The 16,434-nt window shown below is 39.3% G+C and overlaps 1 protein-coding gene across 4 annotated transcripts in view; it reads right to left on the reverse strand.

Annotated features, from left to right (window-relative positions):
* Positions 1-1,707: 1,707 nt before the first annotated feature.
* Positions 1,708-16,434, reverse strand: part of LOC114561771 (regulator of G-protein signaling 21) — a 100,284-nt gene continuing 85,557 nt past the window's right edge. For 3 of the 4 annotated variants that reach the window (XM_028587874.1, XM_028587873.1, XM_028587872.1), the window contains 5 exons: positions 8,280-8,400; positions 7,007-7,073; positions 6,699-6,760; positions 2,715-2,881; positions 1,708-2,459 (listed from right to left, as the gene is read on the reverse strand). In XM_028587874.1, the coding sequence (XP_028443675.1) occupies positions 2,262-2,459; positions 2,715-2,881; positions 6,699-6,760; positions 7,007-7,073; positions 8,280-8,400 (615 nt within the window). In that variant the 3' untranslated portion in view covers positions 1,708-2,261. Of the gene's footprint in view, positions 2,460-2,714; positions 2,882-6,698; positions 6,761-7,006; positions 7,074-8,279; positions 8,401-12,984; positions 13,064-16,434 lie in introns of those variants that run through there. The other variant, XM_028587875.1, reaches the window with a different exon arrangement.

A 16,434-nucleotide genomic window follows, 5' to 3' on the forward strand; every position in this document is an offset into this window, starting at 1 on the left:
GGAGCAGTAGGATTACTGGAACCATTCACCTGCATGTTCTGTGCTGGCCTGATGCCGCTGGAGCCGTCAGACAGCTTTACAGCACGCACGGAGATGAGAAGGGTATGTATCGACTTGTCTAACTCTGGGGGTTACGGTGAATAAGATAAATTCCCAATAAGTCGGCGGCGTGTTCCTTTAACTTAACTTAACCTTAGCCCATATCTGATCCCAAACCCCATTCAGGGCTGTAGATACCACTAAGACCAATGAGATCAGGTCTCTTTTTATTTTATTTCAAAATAACACATCTGACACATGATGGGTTTTAGAATAGAATACATAGGCCTATCTTTAAAGTTGACAGTTTTAAGAAAGGTGATGAGTGATTGAACATACAGAAAATATAATAAAAAAATGAATTAGTTAAATCAATTATTAAACTGAAAAACCATGACATAATCAGAATTTCTCATGGGGTTGGAGTTGCGCTGTAGGAATTCCTAAAATCTTGCTTATGGCAGTGACTTGAACTAATTTTAACTCTAAAAGAATAGGAATTGAGAAACACGTCCTAACTCTGGGGAATGTTTTCCCCATTTTTCCAAATGTTGCATGGACATTTTCATGCTCATAAATTAGAACACACACACACACACACACACACACACACACACACACACACACACACACACACACACACACACACAGTGTTTGCCAACATATAAAAATAGAAGACATTATTGTATTACTTCCCTAAAAGGACTAAAGCAACAAAAGCAAGTAGATCCTAGAAATTGGCCATAATTTATTATATACGTATATATATATATATATATATATATATATATATATATATATATATATATATATATATATAAAATGTCTTATTTTTCTATATAGTAGTTTCTATGATAAGTGTTTTTTCTGGATGATTTATGTGATTCATGCTATACATTTGACAGAATGTTTGATCCCTTGGATTTAGTGACTTTTTATAACATATAATATATTCATCTTGATATTTGATCTCTGATTTTTTGCCTTTCTATGGAGGCATGCTTTGTCCCGAGTGGTTGTGGTTTTAGCTTAGCTCTAATTGGTCAGGTTTGATTGACCCACAATCAAACAGATCACACTACTCGTTCTCACTCCGAACTCGTAAAATACTGATGCTTGGTCAGTGGCTCTCAAAATCACCCTTTAGCGTCTGTATGAAACGCACCGGGCAGGACAGTAGCTCGACCGCGGCGCTGTAAGATGACATAGTATTAAAACCAACAGCGAGTAGTAAGAAAGATCGGATTTGTGTCCCCGTTCTTGTCTCGCATGCCACTAAAATGTGCTTTTTGTAACCCCACCCACGATCTTTTCCTAGCCCTAACTGTCCTGTTCTTGTGCCGCATGTAAGTTAAATGTACGTCCTGACCCAGAGCGTCAATTGTTTGCTCTGCTTTGTGGTGGGGATTTGACAATGCCTAAAGATCTCTGTTAGATCGAGATGTTGCACTAATTAGCAATGAAAATTAGCTGGGTGCTAACTGTGTTTTTTCTGGCTTGAGTTTGCTTTTTAATCCAACACCTGTGGAAATTTCTTGGATGTGCGTACCCTGCACTCTTTGTTTGTCCATAATCATCATAATCAGCCACAACAGCTGCAGGAAATGTCCAACAAAAACAACACAGTGGAGTTTTAATTCAAAACTCAATATTTATTCTCACTAATAACTTACTAAAGAGCAGGGAGTATGCAGCGCTTCAAAGTTGCTCTTACTGTACTTTCATGAGATGTGTATCCAACAAAAACAAAATTACAAGGGTGGTAGATCACAAATAAAAAAACTGTGCTGGTAATGGATTATTCAGAAATGTATATAACCAAATTGTTTTAACTGATGATGTCATTGGGGTTGAGTTGCATTGGGCAGTTGGCGATTTTTGTTGACAGGACATAGAGCTTTTGAAATTCAACTCTTCAGGAAGTAAATAAGCATTTCTTGATTACAATTAATTTAATGGTACAAATGACTAATTTGTGTACATAAATGATGAACATTTGAATCTTGAGGCCTGCTTTTCCAAACAAATGCCAACCTTTCAGAACTTAATGTGAGCTTTTTTTTCTGACTTACAGGCCTTTTCCGTGCTATACAAAACAATCCAAACAAAAATTTACTTCAAAAGCTGCTTATTACATTATTTAGATTATGTTTTGCTTTTAGATCCTGTCAGTCCTCATGCCGACAGCTCTTTAGCTCCTTTCAAAGTGCAGAATCACTCATTCATTTTTTCCTCACGTTGTTTTCATGGCTTTCCTCCTGTTCCAGGAGAGCTTGGTATATTTCTGACTTCAGAAATCGTGGATAACAGTCGTTTTCCATCAGACCGTATATTTGTCTCTGCGCTCTGTCGAAGCAATTTGGCTCCGGCTGTGAGATGTTTTCACTGATCTCTTCTCTCGTCACGCAGTCGATGTTTATCTGTGAAAACAGCAACTTTTATTTCACTCATGAGTTCTCTCTGTTTGGGGATATGAGATTATTCAGAAAGTTAACTGCAGGTTCAAATAGTAAAAGAAAAACAGAGCAGGGCTGAGCAACAAAGAATATAAAGGTGGCCTACAATCACTGTGTTGGATAGTAAAAGTGAATGAAAACTGTGGACGCATGACAGTGCTGTGTGTGACAGGTCTGACTACATTCATGCCTCACTTACTCACGCTACAAAAGCCATACCTGTCTAGGCGCATCAACTTGGACAAACTCTGCGTAGATCCTTTTGGCAGCAACCGTCATCTTTGTCTTGCTGGTCATTTTCCTGTAGTCCTCACAGGCCAGCCAAAATAAAAGGTTCTCCTCACTGTATTCTGTCCTCAAGAAGTCCTCAAACACCAGCTGGCCTGCTGCACAGAGGGAGCAGAAACACTTTAAAACCAGGACAAATTCATTTCAAACATCCAACTGAAGTTGAATTACAAGGGATTTAAGAACATGGCTAGTCACCCACCTTTTTTGAACCTTAATTACAGGGTGTCTAGCCAGCAAAAATAAATATATATATAGGCTTATGAAAACAGTAAAGGGAAAGAGAATGGTTTTCCAATCAGGTTTTGTGTGTAACCAAATCTACTCCACAAATACATAATAGCCTATATTAATGGTGATCTATTACATAGCATTTTCAGGTTCATGCTTGTATTTTATGTTTGTACATGTGTACATGCTTTAATATTCAAAAAAGACTTTATTTTTGCTGCACCTGTTTGGAGCGCCTGTCTTTTTAAGTAAAATGTCATGTAAAGTCAATGAGAAGATTACGTAGCATTAGGAGCGACTACGGTAGCGAGTAGTATGAAAGCCCGAAAATCCGCGTAGGGAGGTTAGTTGGGGTGGCGGATGGGTCAAACACAGGACTTTCACCAAGGAGACCGGGGAACGTGTCCCGCGTGTCATGTTTCCTAAACCCAACCGTAACCGTCCCGTTCTTCTTTTCCTAAATCCAACCATCCCGTTGTTGTCCCGCATCCCATTACTGTTTTCCTAAACCCAAAAATGTATTGTTTTCCTAAACCCAACCGTCCCGTTCTTCTTTTCCTAATCCCAACTGTCCCGTTGTTGTCCCGTGTGTCATGGAAACGTAAGCCCACAACCTTTTCCTTAACTTAAAGGGCCATGTTCATTTCACGGAATTCTTCCGTTCACCGATTTCTTTTCGATTCTGTGAAACTGCCACAGATTTTGAGTTAAGGGGCCATGTTCATTTCACAGAACTTTCACAGGCTTCGGAACGTGTTTCAACAGTAACGTGACCCTAAATTGGAGAGAAATTAACAACATTGAGAGCCAAGATTACATATTTCACTGCTGTTAGCATGGAGCTACATGCGACAATATTAACACCCCAGTAGCTTAATTTATTTATTTTTCAGATCAGAGAAGGCCGGAGAAGAAAAAACTGCTGAAACCAGAGCATTCAGGACAGTGGGAAATCTGAAGTTTTAGCTCACGGTGATTTCTCTGAAATACGTTTACCTCATTATTTGAAGCTTTGGCCATGTTTAACATTAAACCACAGACATTATAACATTATAGATATGTTAGAAAATACGGTAAAGCATAATAGCTCACCTTTAACCAGAGCTCTGTACAATTATGATAATTGTTGCAAATGTGAAGATACAGAGCCCCTAATGTCCCAAAAGATGATATTTTTTAATCTTGTCAGCTCAAGCTATTGTCTCGTGCTATCAGACAATGGCCGTTGAAGAAAATGTTAGTATTCTTATCATAAAACGTCTGTAAGTGTTTCTTCCATTTGAGTCAGATTCTTTAAACTCTCTTAAAGTTGTTGTAAATTGCTCATTTCAGCCTGATCAATGGCAGCTGTTTCTGAGGAAGTGTTGGGGAGATTTGATCATTTGAATAACCGACCCCCCTACAATTGCTATATAAGACTACCTGTTCCGCTCCATTTGTGGGAAAGTTTCATTCACAAAAATGATACCAAAGAGTTTGAAGATTTAAGACTGCTTTGAACTCAGCAGACAAGTTGAGCTGTGCTGTGGTATTACATGAACCAAAACAATTAAAGTAGAGCAGTGCTGTACCGTTCCAGTCACAGACATAAAGAGCAAATACTTTGACATGAAGTTAGAACATGAAAATGAAAGGGGGTCGAGCAGAGAATATTTTAGTGCAACAGAAGATAGTACTGGAAAGAGACCTACATTAGGAGCCTAAGGCAGCTGTCAGAGAATTTTTAAACTACTGAATTGAAGTTGGTGTGGTGAAATATGTCAACAAAAATGATACGTGATCTAAAAGAGCTCTCTGTGAATTGGCGAACCATAATGATGATCTGGTGAACAGATTATTCATTTTGCATCAAGTCTGTTTTAGGTAACTATGATAAGATAAACTTTATTGTTCCGAAGGAAATTTGGCTTGGGCAAAAGGTGCTACATACAAACACATAAGCTGTGTTCGAAACCGTTCCCTATCACGGAAATAGTGCACTATAAAGTGTGTTTGCCATTTTGTAGTGGTGTTCGAATTCTTCGCAGTTCTAACACAAATAACGGACACGCAACAATGTTTTTTCAGTGTAGTCTCCGAAATCCTGTTTGGTTTATAGGTTTTCCCTATATAGTTCGGTATTTAATAAACACTATATAGGGAATAGTGATTGAGTGAATGAGGGAATGGCTTCAAACACAGCTCTACATTAAATATCAATCATTCAGTTTGTAGCATACATGGCAGTACATAACAAGACAACAATGTACTTTAGGACAATAAAAAAAAAATAGACCGTCCACTTGGTTGTTAGGAGATTGCACAGGCCTTGTGTTAGTTATATATTTTATTTAAGTAAATTTTGGCATCATAATTGAGCTACAAATTAAATAAAATCCTAATACTAAGAATGGGTTAAAATGCACAATATAATTTGACTACATCATACTGTGCGTATGTGACGATTAAAGAATAATAAAAAAAGAAAAAAGATTAGGGTCGCAGGAGGAAACATAACACATGGACGCACAGAGATTTAAAATCAGGTGAAAGTCAATGTGACCTGCTCTTTTTATGAAATCTGGGTATTTTAGGACAATATCAGCACCTTTAGCAATGAGCCGTAGCTAAAGGTTAAGCCATTCTGTTATCTTTCACTCTCTACCTCAACATAGTCCTTGTTAGCTCAGAGAAGTCTCGGGTATTGTGGTGGGCGCTTACAACCTTCAAAACCTTTGAAACCAAACCCTGCATCCCAATGTGCACTGCTTCAGCACCATATAATTGCACACACCTATATTTGTTGTTATCTTCTCCTCGCACCCATTACCTCTTGTTACGGACGTATTCATGGAGCTGTGATTTTAAACGCTGGTGTAAATACTAGCGCGTCTTCTGGGAACCCAAACAAACAACTAACTGGGAGCACCGGAGTTATTTGCACAAATTGCTTTGCATAAATCACAGCTGGTGCTTTGACAGTAATAGCAAAATATGTCCAGGGGCTGCTTGTTTCCGTCTACAAATCACCCTCAGCCCATATCTTGAGCTTTCAATCATAACAGAGTCGACCCTCTAAAATCACAAGAGATGTAAAGGTATATGAATGACATCAAATTTCAACCTGCCACATGCGCAGCTATTTATTCTTTGCTACTGTTTACAGATTTGTCATAGGTGTCACTGCATTCCTTCAAAGGGAAATGGAAGCAACTGGGAAATGTATCTTCTGCAGGACAGTTAATCTTCACGCAGGAGACGGGCTGAAATATTACAGATCAGCTGAATTCATTTCGGTAAAGTAATGAGAGAGGAAAGACAGCAGAAAGAAGAGAAAAGGAACCCATCTGCCACTTTAGTTATTTTCAAATAAAGGCCGGGAATATGGTCAGGTGAAAGCCATCAGTGAGTGCCGCCTTTATAAATGAAGTGCTGGCAGGAATCACGCCATCTACCATGGCAGCTCAGATTAGACCGCTTATCTCTTCCAGTGTCATCATCCTTAAATATATCTCCAAATGGATTTGATGAACTTGAAGGAAGAATATTTCCTCGATCCTCCTAAGGAAGCCCCAGGGCAATTCAAGATGACATGCTGGGCCGAGCAGCGGAGAATTGCGAGGGTGAAAAAAAGTGGACAGAGAATTGAGAGAGCAGCATTTTTGACAAAAGAGTGAGAGGAATAAAATCCATAAGTGAGCTTACTTTTACACTTCAGAAGATGGTCGAGTGACTCCCCCCATGCCCCAACATCATCAACAGGAGCCCTGCAGAGCAAAAATGTCATTAAATGTACAATCTGTCAGGTGATAATGTAAAAGTAATTTTTAAAATCCAAATTTGTATTTTTGTATCACATTACAGTAATTGACGTTGAATGTAAAATCTGTTAAAGTTTCAGTCAAAGGTCATTTTTTAATTAACTGACATAAATCAATCGTAATAAATTCATTAAAAATATGGGCAGCCACCTCACTTTCTAATTCTAGAAGATCAAAAAAATGCCAACTCACATATATGCTCTTAATTGACTACCAGGTATCGGAGAGTCAGTGTTGCCCACTGGAAGTAGGTTCCCTCCTGACCACAGTTTCATGAAAATAGATCACAAAAATAGCAATTGAAAAGTTATTTTCTTAAGATAGTAGGATGTATTCAGATTTAGATTACTTAAAGTAACGCTAATTCATCTTTCTACTTTGACAACTGCGACAAGTTAGTAACTATCTGATGAACATAGTAGAACATTAAGCAGCTAAAGAGCCTATTTGTCTAAATACTGTAGTTGATGGAGACCAAAGCGGAACTAAAAGAAGACAGACAGACTTCTATCAGGCAGGAGGACATGCTAGTGCTCAGTGTTCACATCAACTTAAGCTTGTGATAATTGTGTTTACAACTAAAAATAAGTTAAGTGGTGTAAAAAGAGCGATTATTTGCATTGAAATGCAAATAGAAGTAGAATGTGGCATAAAACCAAAAGTGAACGTTAAATACCGCATAATTAGCACATGAGTAAATGGTTACTTTCTGTAATTACACATACAGCTATAATACTGTTTTTTTACTGTGTTTCAATCAGCACATCATGGTCGTAAAGTGGTCGTACGCAGGGTATTAGAGATGCCAAGATCCAAAAACGGGGCATGCTAGGGAGCATGCCTCCCTTTCCCCCCTGAAAAGAATTGATAAGTGCCATTTAAGATGTTTGAAAAATTAGATAAAAATAGTTTTAAAACCATGTTAGTGGGTTATAAATAATCTGTCAAGCAGTAATACTAAGATGTTGCAATGAATGATCCACACTACAATCTTGAAATACAGAGGAGGCTAGCATGATCAAATGAATGGTGACAATGTTTAATAAAGGTCCTATTCACACTACAGACACTATTGAAATCTAATAATGCTCCTCTTTATTCACTGTCCATCCCTTTCTCTGTGACTCCTCACTTGTCTCAGCTGCCAAATTGTATTAAAAATCCTGTAGTCAAATTATATACACCTTATTTATAGCATCTTTGTGTTTGCATCATTTTGGATTTGAATTATAGAAATTTGTCTCATACAGCTTACGTAAACATAACCAAAATGTGTGTTATACAACAATATATTTGTACAATAATACTATATCATATCCCTTTATTTATGCTAGATGTTTGTGTAAATTCAGCCTATAGATTCCACTGTAATTACCAAAGAACATATATATCTCTGTGGTAAGTTTTTGTGTTGAACAGTACGGGGACACAATGCTGATCCTATCCTGGGTACAGTGGGCAGTACCTGCTCTTCCTGTCTCATCTTCATCACCTTCTCTCTTTCTTTTTGTCTCAGTCTCTTCATCTTGTCCTGTATCCCCTTTCTTCCCAAAGATGAGCTTTGATTGACGGAGTCTTTTCATTTTCTGTCTCAGTGAAGAAAGTAAACACAGTGTCAATAATATATATATATATATATATATATATATATATATATATATGGAAATGTCACCGGACTCCACTAGGACAATCTTGCAATAAAAAATAATAAAATAAAAATATAAAGGGGTGAAAGGGAAGCTAACTAGCCGGCATCACGATGAATGGCCTCTTTAGGTTAACCGCACAGGAGATATTCGCCAGATGAGTTTGGGGATAAATGACAAGCATTCCACCAGTAAAAATCTCTGTATTACACTTTGCATGGAGTCAGCTGCCTCTCCGATTTCCTCAAGTTGTTGACATTATCAAAGAATCTTTGCCAGTAGGGCTGAGATCGTGAAATGAACGTAGCGGCTTATGCCCATATAGACTGTGCTCTTACCACAAACCGTTTACTCATTCAACGTAGCTTACTGATGGTGAAAAAATAATATGGCATATTTATATGATGTAATGTGTGATCGTGTTCTACTATGAAACATGCCAAAAATACTGTAATAAGTAGGTTTAGTTTGCTCTAAAGTTGGACTGGCTATGGTGGCTAAGCCAACAATAGCCGTGTTAGCTAAGGTCTGCTATCCAGAAAAAAAGAGACGTAATTGACATTGATCAGAATCGAGTATTCAACAAAGCTGTGTATTAAATTATCTTAATATTCGGTGGTAATCACTGAAACCACTGTGGGGATTGGGTTCACTAACCTCTACTGAACATCCTATTTCTGTAAGTTTAGTTACAGCTTGTCTACAATTAGTTTAGATTTTCAGCTTGTCAGTCAACAGCCAAACTATCAGTATCTCCTTGTCACTAGTTTACTTGTTCGGTAACCTTAAATTAGATGAAAATGTAATGATCCATGTAGGGAAACTGGGTCGTTGCAGCACAAGAAGAGGAACAGATAATAATAAGTCAGAACAAGGAGTTACAGCAAGTGAACATGCTGAAAAGTGGAGCAAATAAATAAGGAACTAGCAATGACAGACTCACAGGCCCGAGTGGATGTGCAAGAGCTATTCACATAATCTGATGTGTGGATGGGATAACAACTACTTTCAAGACTATGTGTATGACATATATAAACATGCATTTTAAGCAGACATTCTGCATGCTACAGCAGCTTTTAGAGAGGTATGCCATTTGTATCTCAGATTTGTGGCAACTCCACAAAAACATACATACTGTGTGGATGAATCGTATGCTAATCACACGGTAAGAATGTGTATTTTTGTCTTATTCTATGTAATGATAAATACATGGTGTAATAGTAGTCACATGAACTTGAAAGTCTACAACAGAGCTAGCGAGACTAGCGTTAAACACAGAGACATTGCATGACAATGACATGGTTTTTATGGTTTTGATTGTGTTACACACGTGATAATGGAGGACCAGGTGAAAACCCTGCAGTCAAGGGCGGTAGCTTTATCTTACGCAGGGCAAGATAAAGACACAGACAAAATTCCAATTCTCCATCGTATATGGATCACTAGAAAACATTTGTTGGCAACGATAGATGCAGAGCCATCCTGCCAATGTTTCAGAACGGATTGGTGGTGATTGCTGTGGACGAAATACACACGGCGATACACTGGTAAGAGCAAAAATATGTTTAACCAAGTATCCAGCTAATTTAAATAGCTATCGTTACTTTATTGTGAGAACAGTCAACTTCATATATATATATATATATATATATATATATATATATATATATATATATATATTATTTACATTTTGTGTGGCGTTTTGTTTTGCGTGGAATAAGCCATTCCAGAGCTCACCTCCTTAGGTGCAAATGTTCTGCAAAAAACAAGTTCCTTCCTGAGACTATCGCCTTCCCAAGATGATTTTGATTGGTTTAAAGAAATGCAAACAAGCCAAAGCGTTTTTTCTCTATCCTAATTTATGTACAGTGTTGCCAGACCTTACTCCAGCGCTGACACAGTGCTGTGGAGAAAGGTTTGGCAATGCGAGACTAGTCGTGTGTATAATAAGACAGAACCAAAACGCTTCTTGATATTGGCATTGAAATGTGTTATATTTTTGGTATGTCAGTGAGCCAGCAGCACCAGGCTGACCTTGCATCAGCACCGGTACTTGGAACAAGACTGCTCCAGGCACCACAGTCCAGCAGCCTTCCTCATCAAATGAATGCTGCTGACTGAGTGTCACACAGTTCCTTCTGCTGTGACAGCTGTCCAACCGAAGAACTGACTAGAGCTGTGTGTGTGTGTGTGTGTGTGTGTGTGTGTGTGTGTGGAGAGGGGCGGAGAAGATACACTTGCTTCTTAATGGCACAAAAATATCTTTTGTACAGTTTACAGAGATACAGTGACAGTTATTTTTCCATCAGATTCTAGTGAACAGAATCCTATTCACTTTTTGCCTAATTCTTGCTCATTCAGTGAGGATGTTTGTGCAATGTGGTGGTTTGATATGTCCTTACAAGAGCAATAACTAATATGACAATTGACTAGACACTGTCTTGTGGTGCGTGTGTGTGTGTGTGTGTGCATGTGTGTTTTCTGTGAATTAAATTACATGTTTGCAAATGTATATGGGCCACATGGCTAATTTGTTTGCTAAATGTGGCCACTGTGGCCATTACCAATAGCCATAGGCGTGGGAAGTGGGGGTGCTGGGGGTGCACCCCCTGGTGACAATAAAATGATAGCTTATAAATATCTCTGGTTGTTGTTTCTGTTCCACGACATTTTTATATGTCATGTTAGGGGTGCGTGGGATGAAGAGAGGGATACTTTTAGTAGTTTTAAAACAACAAGCATTCCACTCAGTCAAAGAACTTGCTCGCTTTGTATCAGCTCTACAAACAAGTGGGCTCTTCACCGAGGTGGAACAGCTGATCCACTTGTGCCTCTGTTTACCAGTGTCTACTGCTTCCTCTGAAAGGTCTTTTTTAGCTCTTCACCGCCTGAAAACCTGGCTCCGTAGCACTATCACTCAGAGTAGACTTTCACACATGGCATTGCTTCACGTCCACAAAGACATTTGGGATAATCTGATATTCAGGGTCTCATGGCAGAGTTTATCAGCCGAACTCAAGAGGGGACATTCTAAAACGCTTAACGTGAAAAAGCTTAATGTGGTTAAATGTATCTAAACAACAATCAGTGATCACCAAACTTCTCTCTCATATTGCTCCTCATAACCACTGAAAACTGTCAAAAACTCGAACCCAAAGTCCAGTAATTATGGACGTTATCTGACATTAAGCGTTTCTGATTCACATTTTCAGCAGGGCAGCGGAGCGGCTGTGGGTTGACTCTTCACAGTTCTCATGGGCTTTATAAGTCCTAAGGTGAAAAAGCTTAACGTGGTTTAGTGTACCTAAACAACGATCAGTGAACACCACATTTTTGACAGTTTTCAGTGGTTAGCAGTTTTCATGGAGCAACATGAGAGAGAAATTTGGTAATCATTGATTGTTGTTTAGGTACATTAAACCACGTTAAGCTTTTTCCTTACAATAGCCTCACTGAAGCAGAAACACTTAATGTTAGATAACGTCCACATGGGATATAGCTTGAACACCGTCAGCTCAGCTGTACTTCATGGAGTGGACGGGTGAGTGAGTGGTCTGCAGAATACTGAGCCTGTGTAACATAGTGTTGTGGATCGTGGCTCCCCCGCCCAGCACCCCAGCACCTCAGCACCCCCTGCCGAAAATAATTTCCCACGCCTCTGCCTATAGCAGAACAATGGTACCATTGGAGCCTGTTCATGAGGAGCAGAAACAGTTGCTATGGATGACTAGGACAGCACACATTGGCATATTCTGGGAAAATTAGTAGAATTCTTGTTTTACATGAATATGTAAAAAAAAGAAGAAGAAAAAACTGCCTTTAGGAGCACAAACTCTGACGTACTCTTTTTCCCACTGAGAAAAGGATCGGCAACATATTTTCTTTGTTTAGAACAGATTAAGCTCACTTGCCTGAAAACTGCTGTGCTAAATCACAGAATCTCTTGATAAAAAAACTAATTGCTTGAAAGTAGTTCCAATGGAGTTGTTTAAAAATGCCCCAAAGTCCCGACAGCTTTACTTTGAAGAGATGTGCTATCAAAAAAGCCCCTCAGAAGTAAGGGACAAGGCATCAGAGGAAAGGCTATATCCTAATGCAGCCACATATTTTTTGGATTGCATCATATAGAGCGCAGAGCACATTCCGCTCAAATAATTCTCCCTCATCTTTTGACCTTTTTCATGTTTTCTTTGGAAGGAAAGGAAAAAAGGGAAAGAGAGCCGGAGGCATAGAGAAGCACAGAGAAACACAGAGCGAGAAACTTCCAATAAAAACTGCAGAGATCACAGGAACCCCCGTCAGAAACACTTGCTCACACCATAAGCAAAACACATTCTAGTTTTATTTTAGCAACATGCTTTTTGCCCGGGAAAGATCACAGAAAGTTTGTCATTACCGAAGAACAAGGCAGACCAGAGGGGAAGTACAACATTAAAAATCTTCAACAGTCTCAAATCCTCAGTGCCAGACAACCAGTTTGTCGAAATTTTCTAAGCTTAAAACCAATTTGGAGCTCATACTTACAACATGTGTTTTCTGTTGCCAAAAAAAGACGCAAAGTTGTTGGATATGTTCACAACAAAACACACTGATCCTTAGTTGCTCAGGCTTCTTTTCCCGTACTTGACAAACCCAACAGGTACAAGCCCATGCATGCTCAGCAGCACAGGCAGGGTTTACAGAAATGCCAGGTTTCACTCTTTACTTTTTAACCTGAAACTCCCTCTGCAGAGTTTTACGTTTTGGCTGTAAAAAGCCTAATTTGTTGCTTCTTGTGGTTGGAAGGCTGTGCTTTCTGAAGCAAACAACCATCATGCCTTATGCCAATTTAAAAAAAACAAGAGCTTTAAGTAAAATCATTAGTTTACAACGCAAAGTAGTAGGAGACAGGAAGGCATGGCTGTGACTAACACTGCTGTAGGCCCTTTTGTTTGGCTTGGATTTGGATTTTTGCTCTTGAATATACTGTATTCATGTATCACTTTGGCTGTGTGCAAGTCTCATAGAAGTGTGCATATTTGACAATGAGGTGGCAAGGTCACTGTTAAATTTAGTTAACATTGTTTACATTGTTTTACACCCATAGGAAAAAACGACAGGAATTAAAGCTGCTGTAGGTAAGATTGTGAAGATCCAGGACTTTGCCAACAAATTTGAACATTGACAACTTCTCAGTCCCTCCCCCCTCTCTGCTGAAACCCAAACCGTCTCCTAAGCCCCTCCCACACAAGGGAGTTTGACAGAACTGCCGGCATGTCAGACAATATTTTCAACAACTAAACACCAACACAATGTTAACATTACTCACCAACAGTAAAACGATGCTAACTAGCAGGCTAGCGTTAGCCATTTCAGCATCATATCCGACCACTGTGCAAACGTTATTATTATCCTCACCAACGTAGCTTTGTGGACTTTTGACTACTAATAACCAAGTGAAAGATAAATCATTCATGGAAATTATGTTACCTGTCGAGAAGAAATGTGGCTACATCTGCATCGTTCTTCAGATCTTTAAAATCCCGGAGCTCACGCCACCTCTGAAAAGCCATTTCATCACCGGAGTTTTGGGAAACTTTTCTGCACCTCGTGCGCGGGGGAAGTGGGAGGGGAGAACGCTATATATGCGTGTGCGTGTCTAAGCAGTGATTGACATGCAGACAGACACCCCCTGTGGCCCTGATTGGAGAAAATCAACCGGGAGCGGTGGAATTTTGCCAATCGCACTACAGGCTGTAGGTGGTGCCAGAGGAGCTGGATTTTTTTTATATTACATAATTAATGTAGTACTACTAGATCATAGGGTCAGTTTCAGCAAATATGACAGAAAGTTACTTTTATAAGACTTACCTACTGCATCTTTAATCTAAGCAATGTACACATGATGAGACCACTAGAGTTATAGTGCGTAGTTTCTGTCGCGCCCCATGAGGAATTCTAAGTAATTACAACAACACTGTCGGCGTGTCCACATGATACAAGCCTTACGTGATCGTGCACACGCCCCCACCCCTCCTCCACGCAGTTGCCTGTAGCCAAGGAGGACACAGAGGATTAAAAAAACATGATGGACTCTTCAGAAGAGGTAATTATTTTCATTAGAGCTTCTGTGCGGGAAAGTCACCGGACGACACAATCTTCTGACATAATAGTCTTAACTAGCTTTGTAGCAACTCATTTGGCAATGGCTTGAATGTAACAGACATTCATTTGGAGGTTTTTTAACATTATTATGAGTTCCCCCAGCCTGCCTATGGTCCCCCAGTGGCTAGAAATGGTGATAGGTGTAAACCGAGCCCTGGGTATCCTGCTCTGCCTTTGAGAAAATGAAAGGTTACCTCCCCTTTCTCTGCTTTGCCCGCCCAGAGAATTTGGCCCACCCATGAGAAAAAGAGACATCATGGCTTTCAAACGAGAAAAGTGGCAGTTGGTCAAGGCCACACCCCCACCCTCCACCTTGCCCCCCCTCTCTCCTCCTCAATAGCTACAGACACAGAAATGGCACATCCTAAGGAAAGCTCATTGTGGGACTGGCTCTAGTGGCTGTAGTTCTGCACCAAGGCTGAATTTCGGGAAAGAGACTTCAGATACAGTATTAGGGGACCACTGAGGCCTATATAAAAGCATCCAACGAGCACCAAGTCATGGGACCTTTAATATCAAAAAGTTACACAATAAAGCTTTAAGGTAAAAAGAGTAAAATAGATTTAATTCACGCAACAGTAATTCAATGGTAACTTGAAGGTTGCATTAGCAACACATTAGCTCCAGCAGTAGTTGGTCTGCCAGAGAGGGTAGGTAGAGCTGTCGCAACATACTTGCCATTCAATTCACTTGGGACTGAATACCGTACTGTTTAGTTTGGATTTAATGGGATCTGTTTCCTGTTGAAACGGGAAAGTGAGGGATCAATCTCAAGTGTAAAGCAATGGGCTATACATTATGGAGAGAAAGGTAGTTTGATTTGACAGGAGAAGTAGAAACTAAGGCATGATTGTTGAAAACTTTGTGATGACCTAATTGGCTGGATGTTTTAGTTACAGCTGGCGGCCATTATACAGAAAACAACATGAGATGACAGTAAAACAATATGGTGTCGTTGGAGATTTTAAAGAGGTTTGCATGACAATAACATTGATATTGGACGATTCTGCAAAACCCTGATTATGCTTAATGACAGTGTATTTTGTTCTCCATCAAATGCCAACAAAGCTATGTGTACATAGTATGGTGAAGTATCTGACCAGTCTCTATAACTTATATCTGAAGCTATATCTGAACTATCTATATGTATGATGATTCAAATGAACGCTATCACACTTCTATAGGAAAAGGGCCACAGGAAACATCTGGAATGTGTTATCAGTGGGGCCCCCGAAATAGAGATGTCTTTGTTGAAAAGAAGGCCAGTTGGCTTGTAGCCATTGGTCAATTATTGATCCCAACCAATTTATTAAGCATAGATATGCGTTGTTCACACAAAGAACGCAAGAGTGACCATTTTTGAGAATCTGGGTGAGGTCCTCTCTGAGCTCTTCAGAGCTTGTAAATTGATGCTGAATTCTTTGATGTAAATAAACTTTTATAATCAAGAGACAGTGTCAGCGGATTCCTCTCCATACAGCATTACACCACAATGGTTAAAGTAAGGAAATCATTGTGGTTATAGGAAACTAACTATGATTGACATATTGCAAGGGTTAGGCAACTAAAACACCAAATAAAATCATTAAAAGAGCAAAAATGAATGCAGGTCTTTGATGGCATGTGCATCATGCATGAAAGTCAGACATGAAACACTCAAAGCTCCAAACTCGACACCTTTTCTTTTTGCTTTGCTACATAATGGACACACTATTTGCAAATTGACGCTTAATGTTGCCACTGTGTGGTGCAGAATTGTGTGCAGATATAATATAAATCTGTCAACTATGGGATATTGGACCTTCTTTACTGTTGCAACCCTTACATCGT

Source organism: Perca flavescens, chromosome 9 (assembly GCF_004354835.1).
Source record: "Perca flavescens isolate YP-PL-M2 chromosome 9, PFLA_1.0, whole genome shotgun sequence".
Lineage (NCBI taxonomy): Eukaryota > Metazoa > Chordata > Actinopteri > Perciformes > Percidae > Perca > Perca flavescens.